Here is a 16,407-nt window from a genome sequence, read left to right as displayed (position 1 = left end):
TTTGGGCCAGAGCTTCTGGGAGAGGTGGATTCTGGTGTCATCTTGAAAACAAGTTGTTGTAATCGCCGTGATTCTCTCCCTTACCTGCAGCTGTCCTAATAATGTAATGCTTCAAATATTTGGCAATGTTCCATCGCTCAGTGGGTCAAGATTTATTTATTTTTTTTATTTGGGGGGACTGGTCAAACACCATCTTTCCATCCAGCTCTTCAGCTGAATTAATTGCCAATATGCACCCCTGTTTTGTTTTGCCCTGATGTTCACCTTCTGAGAATGCTGTTCTCTTCCTAGTTTTTAAGCATCATTTCTGAGAGTTCAGGTCATTATTTGATTTCCTCCCACTGCCCCACCCCTGCAAGATTGCTTGGTCCTCGAGGGACCCTGAAGCCTTCAAAAGCAATATGGCAGCCAGATATCCAAGAGGTGCATCTATTTCACAATATGGAGATGCAGCAATAGAGGAACAGCTTCATCAGTTGAATTTCTGCCTGTCATGCAGCCATTTGAGTTCAGGGGGAACAGTCTACCCCACCCTGATGCCCTCCAGATGTTTTGGACTAGTCTCCCATCATCCCTGACTATTAGCCATGTTCGCTGGGGCTGATGGGAACTGTAGTCCAAAATGTCCGGAGGAGGCACCACGTTGGGCAAGGCTGCCATGGAACATAAATTCCCAGAAATAAGTGAACAAGAACAGCAACAGCAACACAGGCAGAAATGCAACACTACATTACATTTCTAAAAGTGTGAAATGTATGCTAATCTGTGTATGAGGAGAGACGCGCATTTGTGGTGATGCTGCCATAGAATAGGGGTGCAGAACCTCTTTCAGCCCGAGGGCCAAATACCAGTTCAGGGGAGGTCTCAGGGGCCACATTGCAGTGGTGGGCGAGTCAAAGGGAAAAGGGGAGGGGCTGAGAATGCCGGCATATTTTAGCTTGAAGCTCTTCCTGCCAGTAAAAAAGCCTGAGGACAGGCATTTCAGCCTTGGAGGGGGGACTGCACCAAAGCCGGGAAGCTACCCCACATTTGGTGGTTGGGGGAAAGGTGGTGGGGCCGGGAGGAGGGGATATGGCCCCCAGGTCTGAGGTTCTGCTCCCTTGCCGCAGAATCTTCTCATTGCACACAGCGTTCCCTGCAATCTCCCCACCCACCCCCTTCTCCTCCTCCTCTAGGATTTCTTGACCGACCTGATGATGTCCGAGGTGGACCGCTGTGGCGAAAACGAGCACCTGATCTTCCGAGAAAACACGCTCGCCACGAAAGCGATCGAGGAGTACCTGAAGCTGGTGGGGCAGAAGTACCTGCAAGATGCCTTAGGTAGGCGAGGAGAGCTCCTCGCTGGGCTTCCCAAAGGGGAGTTTCCGTTTACGGCTGGGACCCAGAGGGCTGCTGAGCACAAGAAGGGCCTTCGAGGATCAGGGTGACCTAGTCCACGGCCCTGATTCCCCCTAGATGGCTCTGGAGAGCCCACACCCAGGACTGGAGGGGAAGGGCCCTCCTGGTTTGTGTGTGACCCAGCACCTGGTCTTCAGAGCTAGACTACCTTTGAACATGGAGGTTCCATTCTTAGCTATCGTAAGGACAACAGAAGAGCCCTGCAGGGTTGAGCCAAAGGTCTTAGTCACCCTGTGGCCAGTGTGGTGTAGTGGTTAGAGCGTTGGACTGGGACTCAGGAGATCCAGGTTCTAGTCCCCACTGGGCCACAAAACTCCCTGGGTGACTTTGGGCCGGTCAGTGACTCTCGGCCTAACCTGCCTCTCAGGGTTGTTGTGAGGATAAAATGTAGAGGAGGAGGAGGAGGACCTTGTAAGCACTGTTGGGTTCCTTGCAAGAGAAAAAAAGGTGTGATATAAATGTAATAATAAATAAAAATAAAACCAGATGCCTCCAGAACACCTTCGAGGAAGGTGTGAAGGCACTACCCTTTCTCTCCAGTTTAGTGTCCCTGGCATTTCATACTTTAAGGTAAACTGCTTCTGCACATGGAGGCTCCATTCCTAACTATCATGGCTAATAAAAGCCACAGGTCCCCCTAGTCCTGTCTCCTGTTTCCAACAGTGGACAGCCAGATGCTGCAGAGAACCCCACAAGCGGGGCATGAAGGCAGTGGCCTTCCCCAGGATCTGGAACCCTCTGTTAGACAGCTGCTGAATAAGGAGGTGCCATTCCTAACTCTCGTGGCGAACATGAACATAAGAGCAGCCTGTGGCGGCTGATGGCTCCGATGTTGGTGGGGCAGTGAATCCGCTCCGGGTTTCAGCCAGAACCAGTCAACTGCTTTGCAGCAGTTGGATAGCTCCTTTAAAAGTTCTGAGTGGTTCTGACTGAATCCTGGAGTGGATTTACTGCCCACTGACATTGGAGCCATCAGCCTCCACTGAGAACAACCCTCCTGGATCGGAGCAAAGGGACATGTAGCTGAGCATCCTGGTTCTCACAGTGGCTAACCAGATGCCTCCAGGAAGGCCACGAGCGGGACACAAAGGCAACTCTGCCCTGGTGGCGTGTGTCCCCCAGGAACCAGCATTTAGAGGCAGACTTTCACTGGTCCTGGGAGCTCCATGCAGCCTTTAGAAATAGCCACTAATAGATTTGTCCTCCGTGGGCCAGAGCTCACGCACCAGGCCTCCTGTGTTTTTTGTCTGGGCATCAGGTGTTCTGGGGTACGCTGCCCCGTTCCATGGAGGCGCTACTTGCCTTGCCCAGTTTGCCCTCCTAGCCGCAGTGGCCCGCAGGGTGTCGATGCCTCGAGGCTTCACAGCAAAGGAAAACTTGGGTTTAATGTACACGAAGACCAGGTGCAATGGTAGGTACGCCCGTGCCCGGACTGCACCACTTCCAGTTGCAGACTGGCTGAATGCCTTTGGAGAAGGGTGGGATTCTTTGCATGAAGAAATCTAGCAGGTCAGGGAGAGGCTGAGGTTACATTACTTACTTCAAGGCTTGAAAGGGAAGAAGTGGGACCCCGAGTTGATCTTTTCCACTGACGGGAGACTGACAAGGCTGCACCCTGATGCCTGGGGAGAGGGAGGGGATTGCCAAGCTCCGCCCCTCCCTGGTAATCTCCTGACCTTTTCGCCTGTTTGGGAAATTAATCTCCCAGCATTCTTGCCTTATGCCATAAAGCATTAGAAGGCAGAAGCACAGCGCATCATCTGGCTGTTCTGTCTTCCTGCGGTGCTCAGCCAGTTCGACTGGATCTCCCACTTGGTCCCCCTCCCCTTCTTCTCACCTCTCTCACGGCCACTTCCCACCCCAGCTCTCAGCCCCCGGCAGGAGCAAAAGTGGGTATCTTAAGAAAAAGCCCCTCCTTTTGCCCTTCAGTGATGTCATATCTGTTCTCTGAGATTTCCGCAACGTTGTCCACACGCTTTCAAACGTGTCTCCGCAGTCATGAGGCCCAGTAACGTGACTTTTAAAAACAAGACCAACCGTAAAGGTGTGGTGTCTCAGGAAACCAAACTCTGCGTGTGCATTCCCTCCTTTGCACTCCCGCGGAATCGCTGTGCGCACGCAGCTCTCAAGGTGCTCTTTCTGCCCTTTCCGATGCTTCCAGGCGAGTTTATCAAGGCGCTGTACGAATCGGACGAAAACTGCGAGGTCGATCCCAGCAAGTGCTCATCCTCGGATCTCCCAGAACATCAGAGCAACCTGAAGATGTGTTGCGAGCTGGCCTTTTGCAAAATCATTAACTCCTACTGGTCAGTGAGTCCTGCTGCAAACGGGGAGCGGGGGGGGCCCTTCACATAAACGGGGCGCACTGAGTAGGGGCTTTCTCTGTACCTCTGAGACAAAAGTTTTCCCCCGGGAAGACCCGACAGGTGGATTTATCTCCACAGGGCAACATTTCGTTAGTGTTCCTGTAAGCAGTCGGCTGGTCTTTTAGAAGGTTGTAGTTGTTCAAAATCATTACTATCAAGGGAGAGTGGAGTAGTTCTAAAAAGACAGGTGCCAGTGTTGTGTGGGGGGGTACTCTGTACATGCTCAGGAGTTACGGTTCTGGTTTCATTTCTCTTTCTTTAAAGAAGGGACATGGCCAAAGTTCAGAGGGGTTGTGTGTCGCTCAGTGGATGCATTGCAGCCAGTGACCATGCTGGCTGTGGGTGATGTGAGCTGTAGTCCAACACATCTGGAAAGCCACTGCTGGGGGAAGGCTGGCATAGCCTAAGGAAAGGAGAGAAGGTGTGGAACCACTAGTAGGTTGCCAGCTGACTGGAAAAATGAGTGCGGCCTGCAAATGGCTGCATATCCAGCAGCCATGATATGCATAGGAGCAGGGACCTTTTTGAGAGTTGGCAACCCTGCAGCTATATGGTTTTTCAAGACCAGCTGTGGCTGCGTGAGGTTTCTGTTGCTGCTGTTCCATTCGCATCGCCGTTCGCTCCACCCCAGGGCTGGCATTTGTGGGGGGGGGGGCTCTCCCTCATGCCTCTCCCTTGCGCCTTCCACTATGTAACACAGCCCGGTGAGCCTGCGAGACATCTGGGCAACCCAGAGCGGCCTCCATCACAGGTTCTCGTGGGTATGTTGTTTTAAAGGAAGTGTTGTGCTGTCTCAGTGTTGGTCTAAAGACAGCCTGGAACATGAGGGGGAAACTGCAAAGGGAGCCGGCCGGCGGACGCTCTGTTCCTCGCTCGGGGCGGAAAGCCCGGGGGGCTGAAATGAAGCTGCCGGGGATCGCTCGCCTCCTTACCTTAGGAGGATTTAGAGCCAGAGATGGTTAGATCTGCCTCTCCCCGACCTGGCCCCCTCCAGATGTTTTGGATGTCAACTCCCATCAGCCAATGGAGTTGTAGTCCAAGACATTGGAGGGTATGAGGGTGGGGGAGGCTGGTTTAGATAGATCCAGGGGCAAGGCCACCTTTCTGGGCCATGGGCCGTGTGGCAGTTTGAGAAATTGCCCTGTGCACCAACACAAAATGGCTGCCATGGGAGGCGTGGCAAAGGACAAGTCACCTGTCCCAAAGACTGAGTCCCGGGCAGAGGTGGGGTCTGAGCACCTACACAGTAAACAACAGCACCAAGAAAAACCTCTTTCACAGCAATCCTAGCTGTTGGTAAGAAAAAGTGTGAATTTTTAAAAAGTGGGAGGGGTGGGGCAGCTTGGAAGGTGCCAAGAAAGGTGCCCAGGGACGCATTTATGCCCACAGGCACCACATTGCCTACCCCTGGATTAATCCATTAAGAAAAACACTAGGGTCGGCTAAAATAGGACCCAATTAATCACCCAGTCGTCTCACATTTTTAAATAGATATATTTATTCTTGATACAAGTAACAATAAACAGCATAGGTAATTAAACCTTGCATGATTTGCTGGCCAGGATTTCTTTAATTGGGTGCCAGTCCTTCTACAAAGATAAACAGATAGACAGACAGACAGACAATCTTGGTCATCTTCCAAACAACCCTGCAAGGCAGGCCTAATTTATCCCCATGCTCCAGAGGGATGTCAAGAGGCCAAAAGAAGCCGGGTTGCCCAGACTTCCCTGATAGTTTGAAGCAGCCCTCCCCAACCTGATACCCTTCAGATGTGTTGGACTACACCTCCCATTATCCCCCAGCAGGGGACGAGCATTTCTGCTAGTTTCCTGGGTTATTTTTGGAAGCGCCACAGCCCCATTGTGCAAGTGGCAGGGTCCCACAAGGGCACAGGTACAATAGGATGCGATCCAGTGCTCTGAGTGGGCTGGGGATGATGGGAGGTGTAGTGCTAGAGGACGGGACCCATCTTCCTTCTGAATCCTCCCCCTTGTGTTGTCTGCCTTGATCCTCCTCTGCAGCGTGTTCCCGAGGGAGCTGAAAGAGGTCTTTGCCTCATGGCGCCAAGAATGCAGCAACCGCGGCCGCCCCGACATCAGCGAGCGCCTCATCAGCGCCTCCCTCTTCCTCCGCTTCCTCTGCCCAGCCATCATGTCACCCTCCCTCTTCCACCTGCTCCAGGAATACCCCGACGACCGCACGGCGCGCACGCTCACCCTCATCGCCAAGGTCACCCAGAACCTGGCCAACTTCGCCAAGTAAACCTCTCGCTCGTGGGACTGATTGCGCTAGAGGGCCACCTCAGGATCCAGGGCCGTGTGCACTGCTCTCGCCATTTTGCCAGCCTCTGTTATGCTAATCATTCAGCAGATTTGCATGTGTTTTATTCTGCTGAGTAAGGGGGCAAGGAGTTCTGCAGGGCTGTGATGCCAAGCGCTAGAAATCTTATTCAGCCGCCCCTTTGGACGCTTTAGATTTCAAGCAAATCTCTATAGTACTAAGGACTAGAAACTTATTTTATTTTTAAAGAGCTGCCGTCTTTTCTGCATGCAGTAGGGATGTACATGCAACTCCAGAAAGGGAGTCAGGTCAATGGTCTATATAGTCTCTTGCCCCAACCGAAAGTCTTTCCCATGTCTGCTAACCTGGGGAATATTTAACTGGAGATTCGAATTGGCATCAGTACCGTTGTGGGAGAGCAGACTGAATGCATCGCCACAACCTGTAAAGGGGTGGGGGAGAGCATTCAGTTAACAGCAGGATTTCAGGGAGGAAACAAGTGAGCAGGGCCATTTTTTATGGTCACCTTTTGGTTGTGATGGGGACAACCAGCAACGCGACAGAGAACACGCTGTACCGAAAATTCAGCTCGAGTCCTCTCCCTTCTCCCCTACCTCCCCCCCCCCGCACACGCACACACATCTCACAGTTATGAGTTTCAAAGCCCCTGAAACCAAGAGGGTCCATTCTGAAAACAGCCATGCCATCCGTCTTCTAAACTAAGGCTGGAGGTTCGGGGGGAACAAAGGGGAAAAGGGGTTTTGAGAAAGCTTCTCACTGGCCTTTGCTGGGGAGCTCTGAGCTGCTTACCCGAAAAAAATAAATAAACAAAGCAGCAATCAGCAGCCAGATCTCCGAAATGCGGGAGGAGGGTTTGCGGACGAACGGGTCTCGAGGCAAGGTCTGCCAGAGCACCAGAGATGTGCAGCTGGGCCGCATGACTTGACGGGATCAGCCCACCTTTGCCAGCTCCCCTGGAACCGCTGGCCGGGCCTTCCTCCACCCCGACAAATCGGGGTTCAAATTTGGCAGTGCACCATGGTTGGGGCGACGTTGCTGGGGGAGGGTATGAAATGACGTCTCCCGGGTGGCAGGTTCAAAGCCGGCATCTCCAGCTGGGGCTGGAAAAACTCTTGTCTGAAACCCTGGAGAGCTGCTGCTGCCAGTCAGTGTTGACAATGCTGGGCTAGCGGACCCTGAGTCAGCGACACATATCTGTTTCTTCAGGGGATCAGCTCACATCGTCCCGCAGGTCCCAACCCCATTTTGCATGCCAGCATCTTCACACGCCCAAGCCACATGGGACGGATGTGCTCGGGGAACTGTGGGTGGGCTGTTGTCTTTGGTCTGTCTGCAGAACCTATTGCCTTTTTGCGCCGTTCCCCGCAGGTTGGCCTCTGGCGCTCTTTGGCGCATGCTGCGGCCGAGGGAACCTCTTAACGATCCTTCTTTGAAGGAGCCGTCAAACACTCATTAGAAATGTTGACCTTCCCACTCATGTGGGCTTCGAAGGGAGAAGCGGCTCAGCCGCTGGACATCAGCACACTGGCTAATTAGTTCAGACCTCCCTCCCCCACCCGCAATGGCAGCTGTCCGTGGCGCATTACCGCTTTGCAAGGTTTACCCAAGACTCCCCCTGTGCCATTGCAGGTTCGGCAGCAAAGAAGAGTACATGTCCTTCATGAACCAATTCCTGGAGCATGAGTGGACCAACATGCAGCGCTTTCTCTTGGAGATCTCCAACCCAGAGACGCTTTCCAACACAGCAGGTTTCGAGGGCTACATTGACCTGGGCCGGGAGCTGTCCACCTTGCACTCCCTGCTTTGGGAGGTCATCGCTCAGCTAGACCAGGTAACACTCGGGAAAGTGGGAAGACACCTCTGCATCTCACAGTATGTATATACTGCCCTTCGTCACTTAGATTTCAGGGCGCTGCACAAGAGATAGAAGCAGGAAATTGGGTAAGACCCAGACCAGAGGTAAAAGCCACAGATCAAACCACAAAACAAAATAACAGCATTATTACAATCCCTGGGTAGATAAAAATGTTGCCTGGCACCTAAAGGGTGAGTGTTGGCTCCAGGCACAGCTCTTTGCATAGGGCATCCCGCAACTGGGGTGCCACTGCCAAGAAGGCCCTGCCGCTTGTGGACAATGGATGTACCGCTAGTGGAAGAGGTACATGGAGAAGAGCCTCAGCAGGTGATCTTAAAGCAGCCTTCCCCGACCTGGCTCCCTCCAGATATTTTGGACTACAGATCCCATCATCCCTGACCGCTGGCTAGGGCTGATGGAAGTTATAGTCCAAAATACCTGGAGGGCACTGGGTTGGAGAAGGCTGCCTTAGATTCTAAGACTTAGGGCATCCGTAGGTTGTCATGGATCTAGGCCCCCAAATCCATCCTTCCTGGGGTCCCAGTTCAGCCCTCCATGACCATGCCATCCCTGGCTGCGCCCCCATTGCCCAACCACTGGTGTCTGGTGACTTCCTGGATTTTGCGCCGTTTCCCCCTCTCTAAGGGTGCTGCAGTGTCTCCGCCACGACTGCGTTGCTGGCCATAGGAGCCTTAATTAAGCTACAATAGGCTGCTACTTTGGTGGTCTGGGCTCGGCCCCTTTTGCCTGTGGCCCCACCTACTACTGCAATGTGGCCCTCAAGAGCTTCTCAGAAACTGAATTCTGCCCTCGGGGTGAAGAAGCTCCCCGTCCAAGTCTGGGCGCTCCTTCAGATGTTTGGTCCCCATGCCAAGACACATTTTTCGGTTTGTGAAGCCTTAGGATTGCTTGCCTTACTGGGTCAGACCGCAAGCCCCTCGAGGCCAGGGTCATGTCCCTAAAAGGGGCTGGCCAGATCCCTCCAGGCGCTCACAGCTCATCTGATGGTGGTGCTTGTCCCATCTTGGATGTCCTCTCCTATTTCGAATGTTGTAGCTGCCATTGGATTTATCCATTATGCCTAACAGCCCTTGGGAGACTTTGCAGGAGTCAGCGCCAGCTCCAGGTTTTGGGGGGCCTGTGGGCAAGACACCTCTAGTGGGCCGCTCCCTCAGGGAGCCTGCCTTCTCACCACCACGGTCACCAGCTGCCCTGGCTCTTCCTCTCTTCCTCCTCCTCGCTCCCACTTGCTTGCAGAGAGCCAGGGAGCGAGGCGGCCATGGTGTCTCCCGCTCCTCCTCACCACCACCGTTGTCTCAAGCAGAGCAAGAGGCCGGTGAACAAGCAGGCTGGAATGATGGAAAGGAGGAGCAACTCCAGGGGGCTCTGGTCAGTGGGCCCCTGCCTGGGTGTGGGTCCTCAGCATGTGCCCAACTGCATGTGCCCCCCCAGGCCTTTTTGCTCCCCCTACCTCCCCCCACCACTGAGTTTGCTGCTGCCTCAGCAAGAAAAGCAGCATTTTTGCCTTTAAAACAAACCATGCAGGGAGCACCTTGTTTCGAAGCAGAATTTCTGGAAGCCTCTCAGGGCACAGCTTGACTTCCAAAGAAGCCATTTACTCCCCGTGCTCCTTGTTTTAAAGGAAAATTGCCAGTTTTTCCCCACCGCTGGCTGCATATTTTCCAGCTGCAAATTCAGCAGCACAGCTGCAGGGTAGGGACGTGGCCCATCCTATCACAGCAAAACCAGTTTACCTAGAAACGGGCAGTGGAGAAGTGCAAGTGAATCTGGATAGGAAATTGGATTCGTTTAGTGGGGAAGCTTGGAGGCTGCAGGAAGGTGGGCAGTACCGTGGGCAGTCATGGGAAGGAAGCGAATAATCTCAGCCACTTCAGAAGTACCTATTATGAACAGGGACATAATAGGGCGGCTGTTTTGAAAAGAGCCTTTGAGGGCCCTCCGGAATGGAGCCTGTCCGACCAGACTTTGTAATGGCATGGCTACCTGCTGTTAATTTTTCTCACCTGGCTGGGGATGATGGGAGTCGTAGCTGAACATATCTTGAGGGCTGGGTCCTAATCCTTTCCAAAAGCCCAGCCAAGCCAGGGCAGCCATCGCATCATGCGGGGGCAGGTTCCAGAACCTAATCGGACCAGTGGCGAGAGGAAGTAGCTCTTCTTATCAGCACCGTAGCCAACACACACACACACAGCACCAAGACTCTCTCACACAGTTGCCCTGCCACATCGTACCCTTCAGTGAATACCCGCATCCCCTTTTCTTTCACTTATTTCTTTATTCAAAATATTTTTACACTGCTTTTCTATCCAAAACTCTCCCAAGGAATTTCCTTAGGACATTGTGCATATGTGCTCCTTGCTTCCAGCTGCCACGTTTCCACATGCTGTGATGCATGTGTGTCCAGAGCCTGGCTGCCCCATTTCCTTGTGGAAATGCGCACTTGTGGAAATGCGCACAGCTGCGCACTTGCCCTGTATCGCAATAGCTAATACTGTGAAATTGCCTAACGTGATTCATACGTTTACTGTATTGCTTCTTTCCCATTAAAAACAAAACAACGATATAAAGAACTGAAATACAATATACAGCAAGAAAGCTTACTGAACCGAGCAGAGCAATTCTCCCCTCCGTGGGGATATGTGGATGGGCGGCAAGAAGCACACCCCCATTTTGGGTTTCATCGGGTTTCACTTTTGAAAGCAGAGGCACCAATAACCTTTAAAGTACATGAGCAGGGAGGGGGACCTCTTACACTCTGCTGATAACAGACGCTGTTAGGAAAATATTTGAGAAAGATGCTGGGAGCATTCCCAGGTAGGGCTCATCTGGCTAGCCCCCAGCTCACAGCAAGATACGCAGCCGGTGATGGTCCGTGCCTGTCTTTCCTTCCAGAGCACCGCCACAAAGCTTGGGCCATTGCCACGCATCCTGAGGGATGTCAACACTGCCCTCAGCAACCCATCCTGCGTGCAAGTCTCAGTCACGGCGGATCACAGCGCCTCGACACCAACCGCCGGCAACAGCATCTCCGTGGGGCTCCAGAAGATGGTGATTGAGAGCGACTTAACTGGGTAAGTACGAGCAGAAGGACCAAACGGGGGCCGGCACTGGTAGATGGGTGCGCTCTTGGTGAGACGCTAGCTGAGGCGGCCCCTGAGGATCGTGGAGGGGGGCCGGCCGGGGCCACGAGGAGGTGAATTGTCCGCCACAGCGGGCCAGTCGCCCACCAGAGGGTTGTGCTATTTCGGGCAGCTTCTTGTTTGAAGATGTGGGGGGGGCTATAAAACCAACATGGCCCACACAAATCAAAAGGGTCCCCAAGCCAGCGAAAGAGAGAGACCAAACGGGAGTTACGTGTTATGTAACTGTTTAATTAGTGAGGGGGGGGAGAGAGGCGTGCGATGGGAGGTGGAGGTCGCTCCATAATTGGAGGGTTTTATCTTCCCCAGCAGGGGGTGCGACAGCTTAATACAATGCGCAAAGGTGAATTTCTGTGCACAGAACACTTTGACCTGACACCCCGGCCTTGTAAAAACGTGCCGCGTTTGATCTGGGGGACTAAGAGCATTAGCCGCTTCAAAGCCCCCCAGTGACCCACCTTTTTCTTTCTGTTCATTCATTGGAAATCAACTGTTCACCGTCTCAGCAGTTTGCAGCAGGAGAACAGACACTCTTTTTCATATGTCAAGTTCTTGCCTGAAATGCAGAAGGATGTTCCCGCCTTGCACCCACTGAGATGGCCTCCCCTGAGCTGTTGCCCTCCAGAGGCGTTGGACTACAACTCCCATCATCCCCCAGTTGTAGTCCAACACATCTGGAGAGCAACAGCTTGGCCAAGGTTGCCCTAAGGGAAAGGACAGGCTCCAATCTATGGAACTGTTTGCACCCAGACAGGTCCGCTTCTGGCTTTGTAGTCGGAGCACAAAGTAATCACATTACTGGGCAGGGGGGAGGGAATTCTGAGAGGGGTCATATCCAGACCTCCCAGTAACAGGGCTGGCTCCAGGACTGAGGCTGTCTTCAACACAATCCCGCCCCCCCGACTACAGTTGCAGACATGCTTTTAGTTTCTCCAAAACGCACTGCGCTGTGAGCTCCATCATTTTGTGACATTGTGGGGTCAAAGAAATGGCCGCCTTCACAAACACTAAGAGTGCCTGAGGTTGCCGGGCAGTGCCACAGCAGCGGGCCATTGGTTGACCACCTGGGCCCAGCCCGCTGGTTGACAACCAGCAGAGAAGCCAGGAGGGGTGGTTGCCAGCAGGTCACTTTGCCACGGTTGCAAGGCATCCTCTGCACCTTGCCACGAGAGGGCTGCTTTCTGCCGGTGCCCCCAAAGGCGAGGACCCTTGACGAAATCTAGGAAGCACCTCTCTGGGTTGGGGAGAATGTGACTCCTCAACGGGATTTGCCGGTGAACTCCTCATTTCCCAGCCATGCCTTGCTGGCTGGTCCTGGCAGCCATGTTTTCTGGCAATGCTGGCGCAAAGCAGGAAACGATACAGGAGTGGTAAAGAAAGGGAGGGCCCTTCATCCCCACAGGCCACATATGGCTCAGACTGGCACATGCCCACGCATGAGGATCGGACGATGCCGGGTTTTTTGTTTGCTTGCTTGCTTGCTTGCTTTCCTGTGACAGGGAGCTGCTGCCTTTGTGCAGCGTTCCCAGTTCTCTCTCTCTCTCTCTCTCTCTCTCTCCTTTTTTCTCCTTCTTCCTCCTTTTCCTCTTCTCCTTATGCATTTTTATTTCCCCCACAGTCTGATAGATTTCACACGGTTACCGTCTCCAACCCCTGAAAACAAGGACTTGTTTTTTGTCACAAGGTCTGCGGGGGCCGCCCAGCCCTCGCCTGCCCGGAGCTCCAGCTACTCGGAGGCCAATGAGCCCGACGTCCAGATGTCCAACGGCAGCAAGAGCCTCTCCATGGTGGACTTGCAAGACAACCGGGTCTTGGATGCGGGGGCCGCCGTCCCGGGGCCGACCGAAGCCCTCCACGAGGGCCAGCCCTCCGCTGGGCAGCTCCCAGGCGCCTGGAGCGCACGGGCACAGCAGAACAACACGGCCGCCGTGGCCACCGTGCGCCGGGCAGGACAGACCCCCACCACGCCCACTGCCGAGGGCGCCCCCGGCCGGCCCCAGCTCCTGGCCCCCCTCTCGTTCCAGAACCCGGTCTACCAGATGGCAGCGGGCCTGCCGCTCTCGCCCCGGGGGCTGGCCGACTCAGGCTCTGAGTGCCACAGCTCGCTCAGCTCCCACAGCAACAGCGAGGACCTGGCGGCAGCTGCCAAGCATGGCTTCGGCAACCCCGCCGCCGCCACGGAGGACTTCAACCGGCGCGCGGGCGACCTGGCCCGCCGCCAGCTCTCACTGACGGACAAGGCCGGCCAGCCAACCATGCCCCGGCAGAACAGCGGCGGCCCCCAGCGGCGGATAGACCAGCCGCCCCCACCCCCTCCTCCCCCGCCCATCGCCCGGGGCCGGACCCCGCCCTCGCTGCTCAGCACCATGCAGTACCCGCGGCCCTCGAGCGGGGGCATGCTCTCCTCCTCGCCCGACTGGCCCGGCAGCGGAGCGCGGCTTCGCCAGCAGTCCTCCTCCTCCAAGGGCGACAGTCCGGAGATGAAGCAGCGCACGGTGCACAAGCAGGTCAGTGGAGGGGGGCACAGCCGGGGGGCCTTGGGGATGGCGGGGGTCGCCGAGAGCATCTGGAGCTGGGAGGTGCCTGCCTCTGCCTCCGGACGGGTCAAACAGGGGAGGGTCCCACGGGGATCTCCAGGAGAACGCTGGCCCCATCTCGGGCCTGTGCTCCATGGCAGCGGCAGATCGCTCCCTCCTCGTTCCTCTCTGCCATCCAGCTGCTGCTTTGCCCATCCGTGTGCCCGCTTGCCCATCCCACGCCACACCGAATCCAGTGCCATCCCACGGACTCTCACTCCGCCCTGGTGCCAGACGCCAAAACCCCTTACTCAGCCTTCCCCAACCTGATGCCCCTGCAGATGTCTTGGATCAGAAACCCCAATGGCCATGCTGGCTGGGGACGATGGACGTTGCAGTCCATGACATCTGGAGGGGCCCCAGGTTGGGGAAGTCTGCCTTAGCCGGTTTGGTTTGTTCAGCAAAGGCTGGAGAGCGTCACCTGCTTTCTCAACACACGCACGCAAGCATCCCGAGCGGACGGCAATTTGACAGAGGCCCCGTTGCTCTGCTGTATTGCTCACAGCCATGTGTTTGAGGTTCCAGCGGGTCCAAGTCCACCACATGGGGCGTTCCTGGGCCATTTTTGCCAGCCCTCTGTTATTTACCCCAACGGGTCTCGCAGGTTTCTGTAGTGATTCCAAACCCTGCCGGACCCATTTGACCAAAGACCAAAGCAGGGAGGGCGGAACTGAGGCCTTTCCCTGCCTTCCGTTGCTGGCTGGCCTGCATCCCTTCCTGGCGTTCCTCGGCGTCCTTCTCGACGTTTAGCAGCAAATGCAGCCAATAACAAAGCCGCTTGTTCATGCTAAGCCACGCTCGCTGTTGCTGAGGGGGCAATGAAGCCCCTGCACACGGCCACTCAGGGCCCACCCGTCGCAGCAGCTGCTTGGAGGTGTGACGCAGCTTCACGGCACTGAGACGGCCGCCGTCATCCTTTCGCTGGTGGGGCGGAGGCGGTCCAGCCATGAGCCCATGTGCTGGGCTGCCTTCCCTTCCGGTCCAGCTCAGCCATGAGCGGAGTAGCGTTGAGCCAAATATTCTTAGGAAGAAAACAACCTCTCAGCTCAAGAATTGGGGGGGGATTGCAAAGCTGGGGACGGGACAGCGCAATGTCTTAAGGATTCGAGGGGGGGCACCGTTGCCAGGCAACATGGGGTGTCTTAATTTTTGACGTTCTAGCTGACACCAACGAGGACAGCTTCCAACTGGTGGCTACTTTCTTCTCCCCAAAATGCCCCGAACATGTAATTCTAGGGCATTCAGAGAGGTTGGTGGAATTCTTCCCCAAATGCCCCAGAACAGCCTTATATCTGGGGCGCTGGTGAGAGGGAGGAAGATATGGTTCCTCAGTAGCAGCAGCAAAGGGACAAATTCAAAAACACGGCTGCCCACCAATGTTAAGCCCCCCCCCAGAAACTCTTAAGAAAGTTTTGCCCCCCATCCAAACTGAAAAATGACACCGCCACCCCAAAAAATCACTTCCTCCAAAGGGGGCTGCGAATTTGGAGGAAGGAGCTGTAGGCATCCCAATTAGGGCCTACCAGGTGATGGGATAGTTTCAGGTTGCACCTTGGACTGTTGGGGAAAAGAAAGAAGAAACGGTTGAGAATCTAAACTCCAGTTGATTCCATCCTTCAGTGAAACATGCAGGTCCCTCGGTAGGTGGAAGGCAGCAGAAGAGAGAAACCAGACTGTTTCAGGTAGCCAAGTGAAGCAAACTCCAATTTAAGTTCCTAGGGAAAGCAGTGGCTCAGCTCTCCGGTGCCTGGGAAATGGGGGTCTAGCTCCAGCATCAAAACAACGGCCTGCACCCAAGGCCCAGCTGTTGGGCATGTGGGACGTGTGCTTTCTCTCTCTCTCTCTCTGTAGCTTCATGTCCATTTCGGTTTCCGCTTTTTCTCCCTTTTCCTGTTTCTCCCCCTCCCGCTCGCTCTGGTTATATGTTTCATTTTAGGCCCCTTCTCCTGTGAATCCCAATGCCCTGGACCGCACGGCCGCTTGGCTTTTGAATATGAACGTGCAGTTTTTAGAAGAGGAGAGCAGTGACCCAGAACCCAAGCACAGGGATAAGATCCGGAGTAAAGACGAGTTCAGCCAAGGGGAAAAGGTAACGGCGGGGGGAAGCGAAGGCGGCATCTCCAGAGAAAGAGACAGAGAGAGGGGTTGCTTCTCCGCTCCCCCTTGCGCCTCATCCCAGGACCTATGGGGGCTCACTTGCCGAGGAGTCAGCGCATGTGCTGTGCATGCCCTGCCCCTTGAGTGGAACTTAGGTGACGCTAAGGGGACTTCAGAAGCTGCCTCACCCCATGTCAGAACGCCAGTTCTTTTAGCTCAGTGTTGTCTAGCTCCCCTTCCCACAACCTGCCACCCTCCAGAGGTGTCGGACTACAGTGCCCATTATCCCCAGCCAGCACATGATGGGAGTTGTAGTCCAACACCCCACGCTGGCCTAGTCTGATAGGCAGCCGCGCTCCATGGTCTTGGGCAGAGAGAGGTCCCTCCAGCCCCGTCGCCTGACCCTGCAAACTGGAGATGGCAGAGGCTGGGCCGGGGACCTGCATTTTTAAACGAGGGCTCTGCCCCAGAGCTGTGGGCCCTCCCCCATAACAGTTTGAAAGGTGTGAGTGCCCCGCTCGTTTCTTCTTTTCCCCTGGGGCGCGTGGGATTTCCCAGGAACTGAAAAAGCCCCAGCATCCCAAGGGAGAATTGGGCCCTGAACCCAGCAAGCAGGCTGCCGCTCGGAGAAAGGGTCCCCGCTTTGCGCCCCA

The 16,407-nt window shown here is 54.8% G+C and overlaps 1 protein-coding gene across 6 annotated transcripts in view; it reads left to right on the top strand.

The window, feature by feature from the left end:
- The window catches only part of DAB2IP (DAB2 interacting protein), a 259,030-nt gene that overhangs the window by 228,380 nt on the left and 14,243 nt on the right, over positions 1–16,407 (top strand). For 2 of the 6 annotated variants that reach the window (XM_084821267.1, XM_084821270.1), the window contains exons 5-11: positions 1,176–1,320; positions 3,560–3,704; positions 5,786–6,022; positions 7,695–7,896; positions 10,834–11,012; positions 12,766–13,588; positions 15,594–15,746. In XM_084821267.1, coding sequence (XP_084677393.1) covers positions 1,176–1,320; positions 3,560–3,704; positions 5,786–6,022; positions 7,695–7,896; positions 10,834–11,012; positions 12,766–13,588; positions 15,594–15,746 — 1,884 coding nt within the window. Of the gene's footprint in view, positions 1–1,175; positions 1,321–3,559; positions 3,705–5,785; positions 6,023–7,694; positions 7,897–10,833; positions 11,013–12,699; positions 13,589–15,593; positions 15,747–16,407 lie in introns of all 6 variants that reach the window. The other 4 variants (XM_084821266.1, XM_084821272.1, XM_084821269.1 and 1 more) reach the window with 2 other exon arrangements.

The sequence above is a fragment of the Heloderma suspectum genome, chromosome 14 (assembly GCF_057233095.1).
Source record: "Heloderma suspectum isolate Gila_16-S chromosome 14, 16-S_ref, whole genome shotgun sequence".
Taxonomy (NCBI): domain Eukaryota; kingdom Metazoa; phylum Chordata; class Lepidosauria; order Squamata; family Helodermatidae; genus Heloderma; species Heloderma suspectum.
Note: the sequence above shows the minus strand (reverse complement) of the source record. Positions and strands in the feature narration are given on the sequence as shown.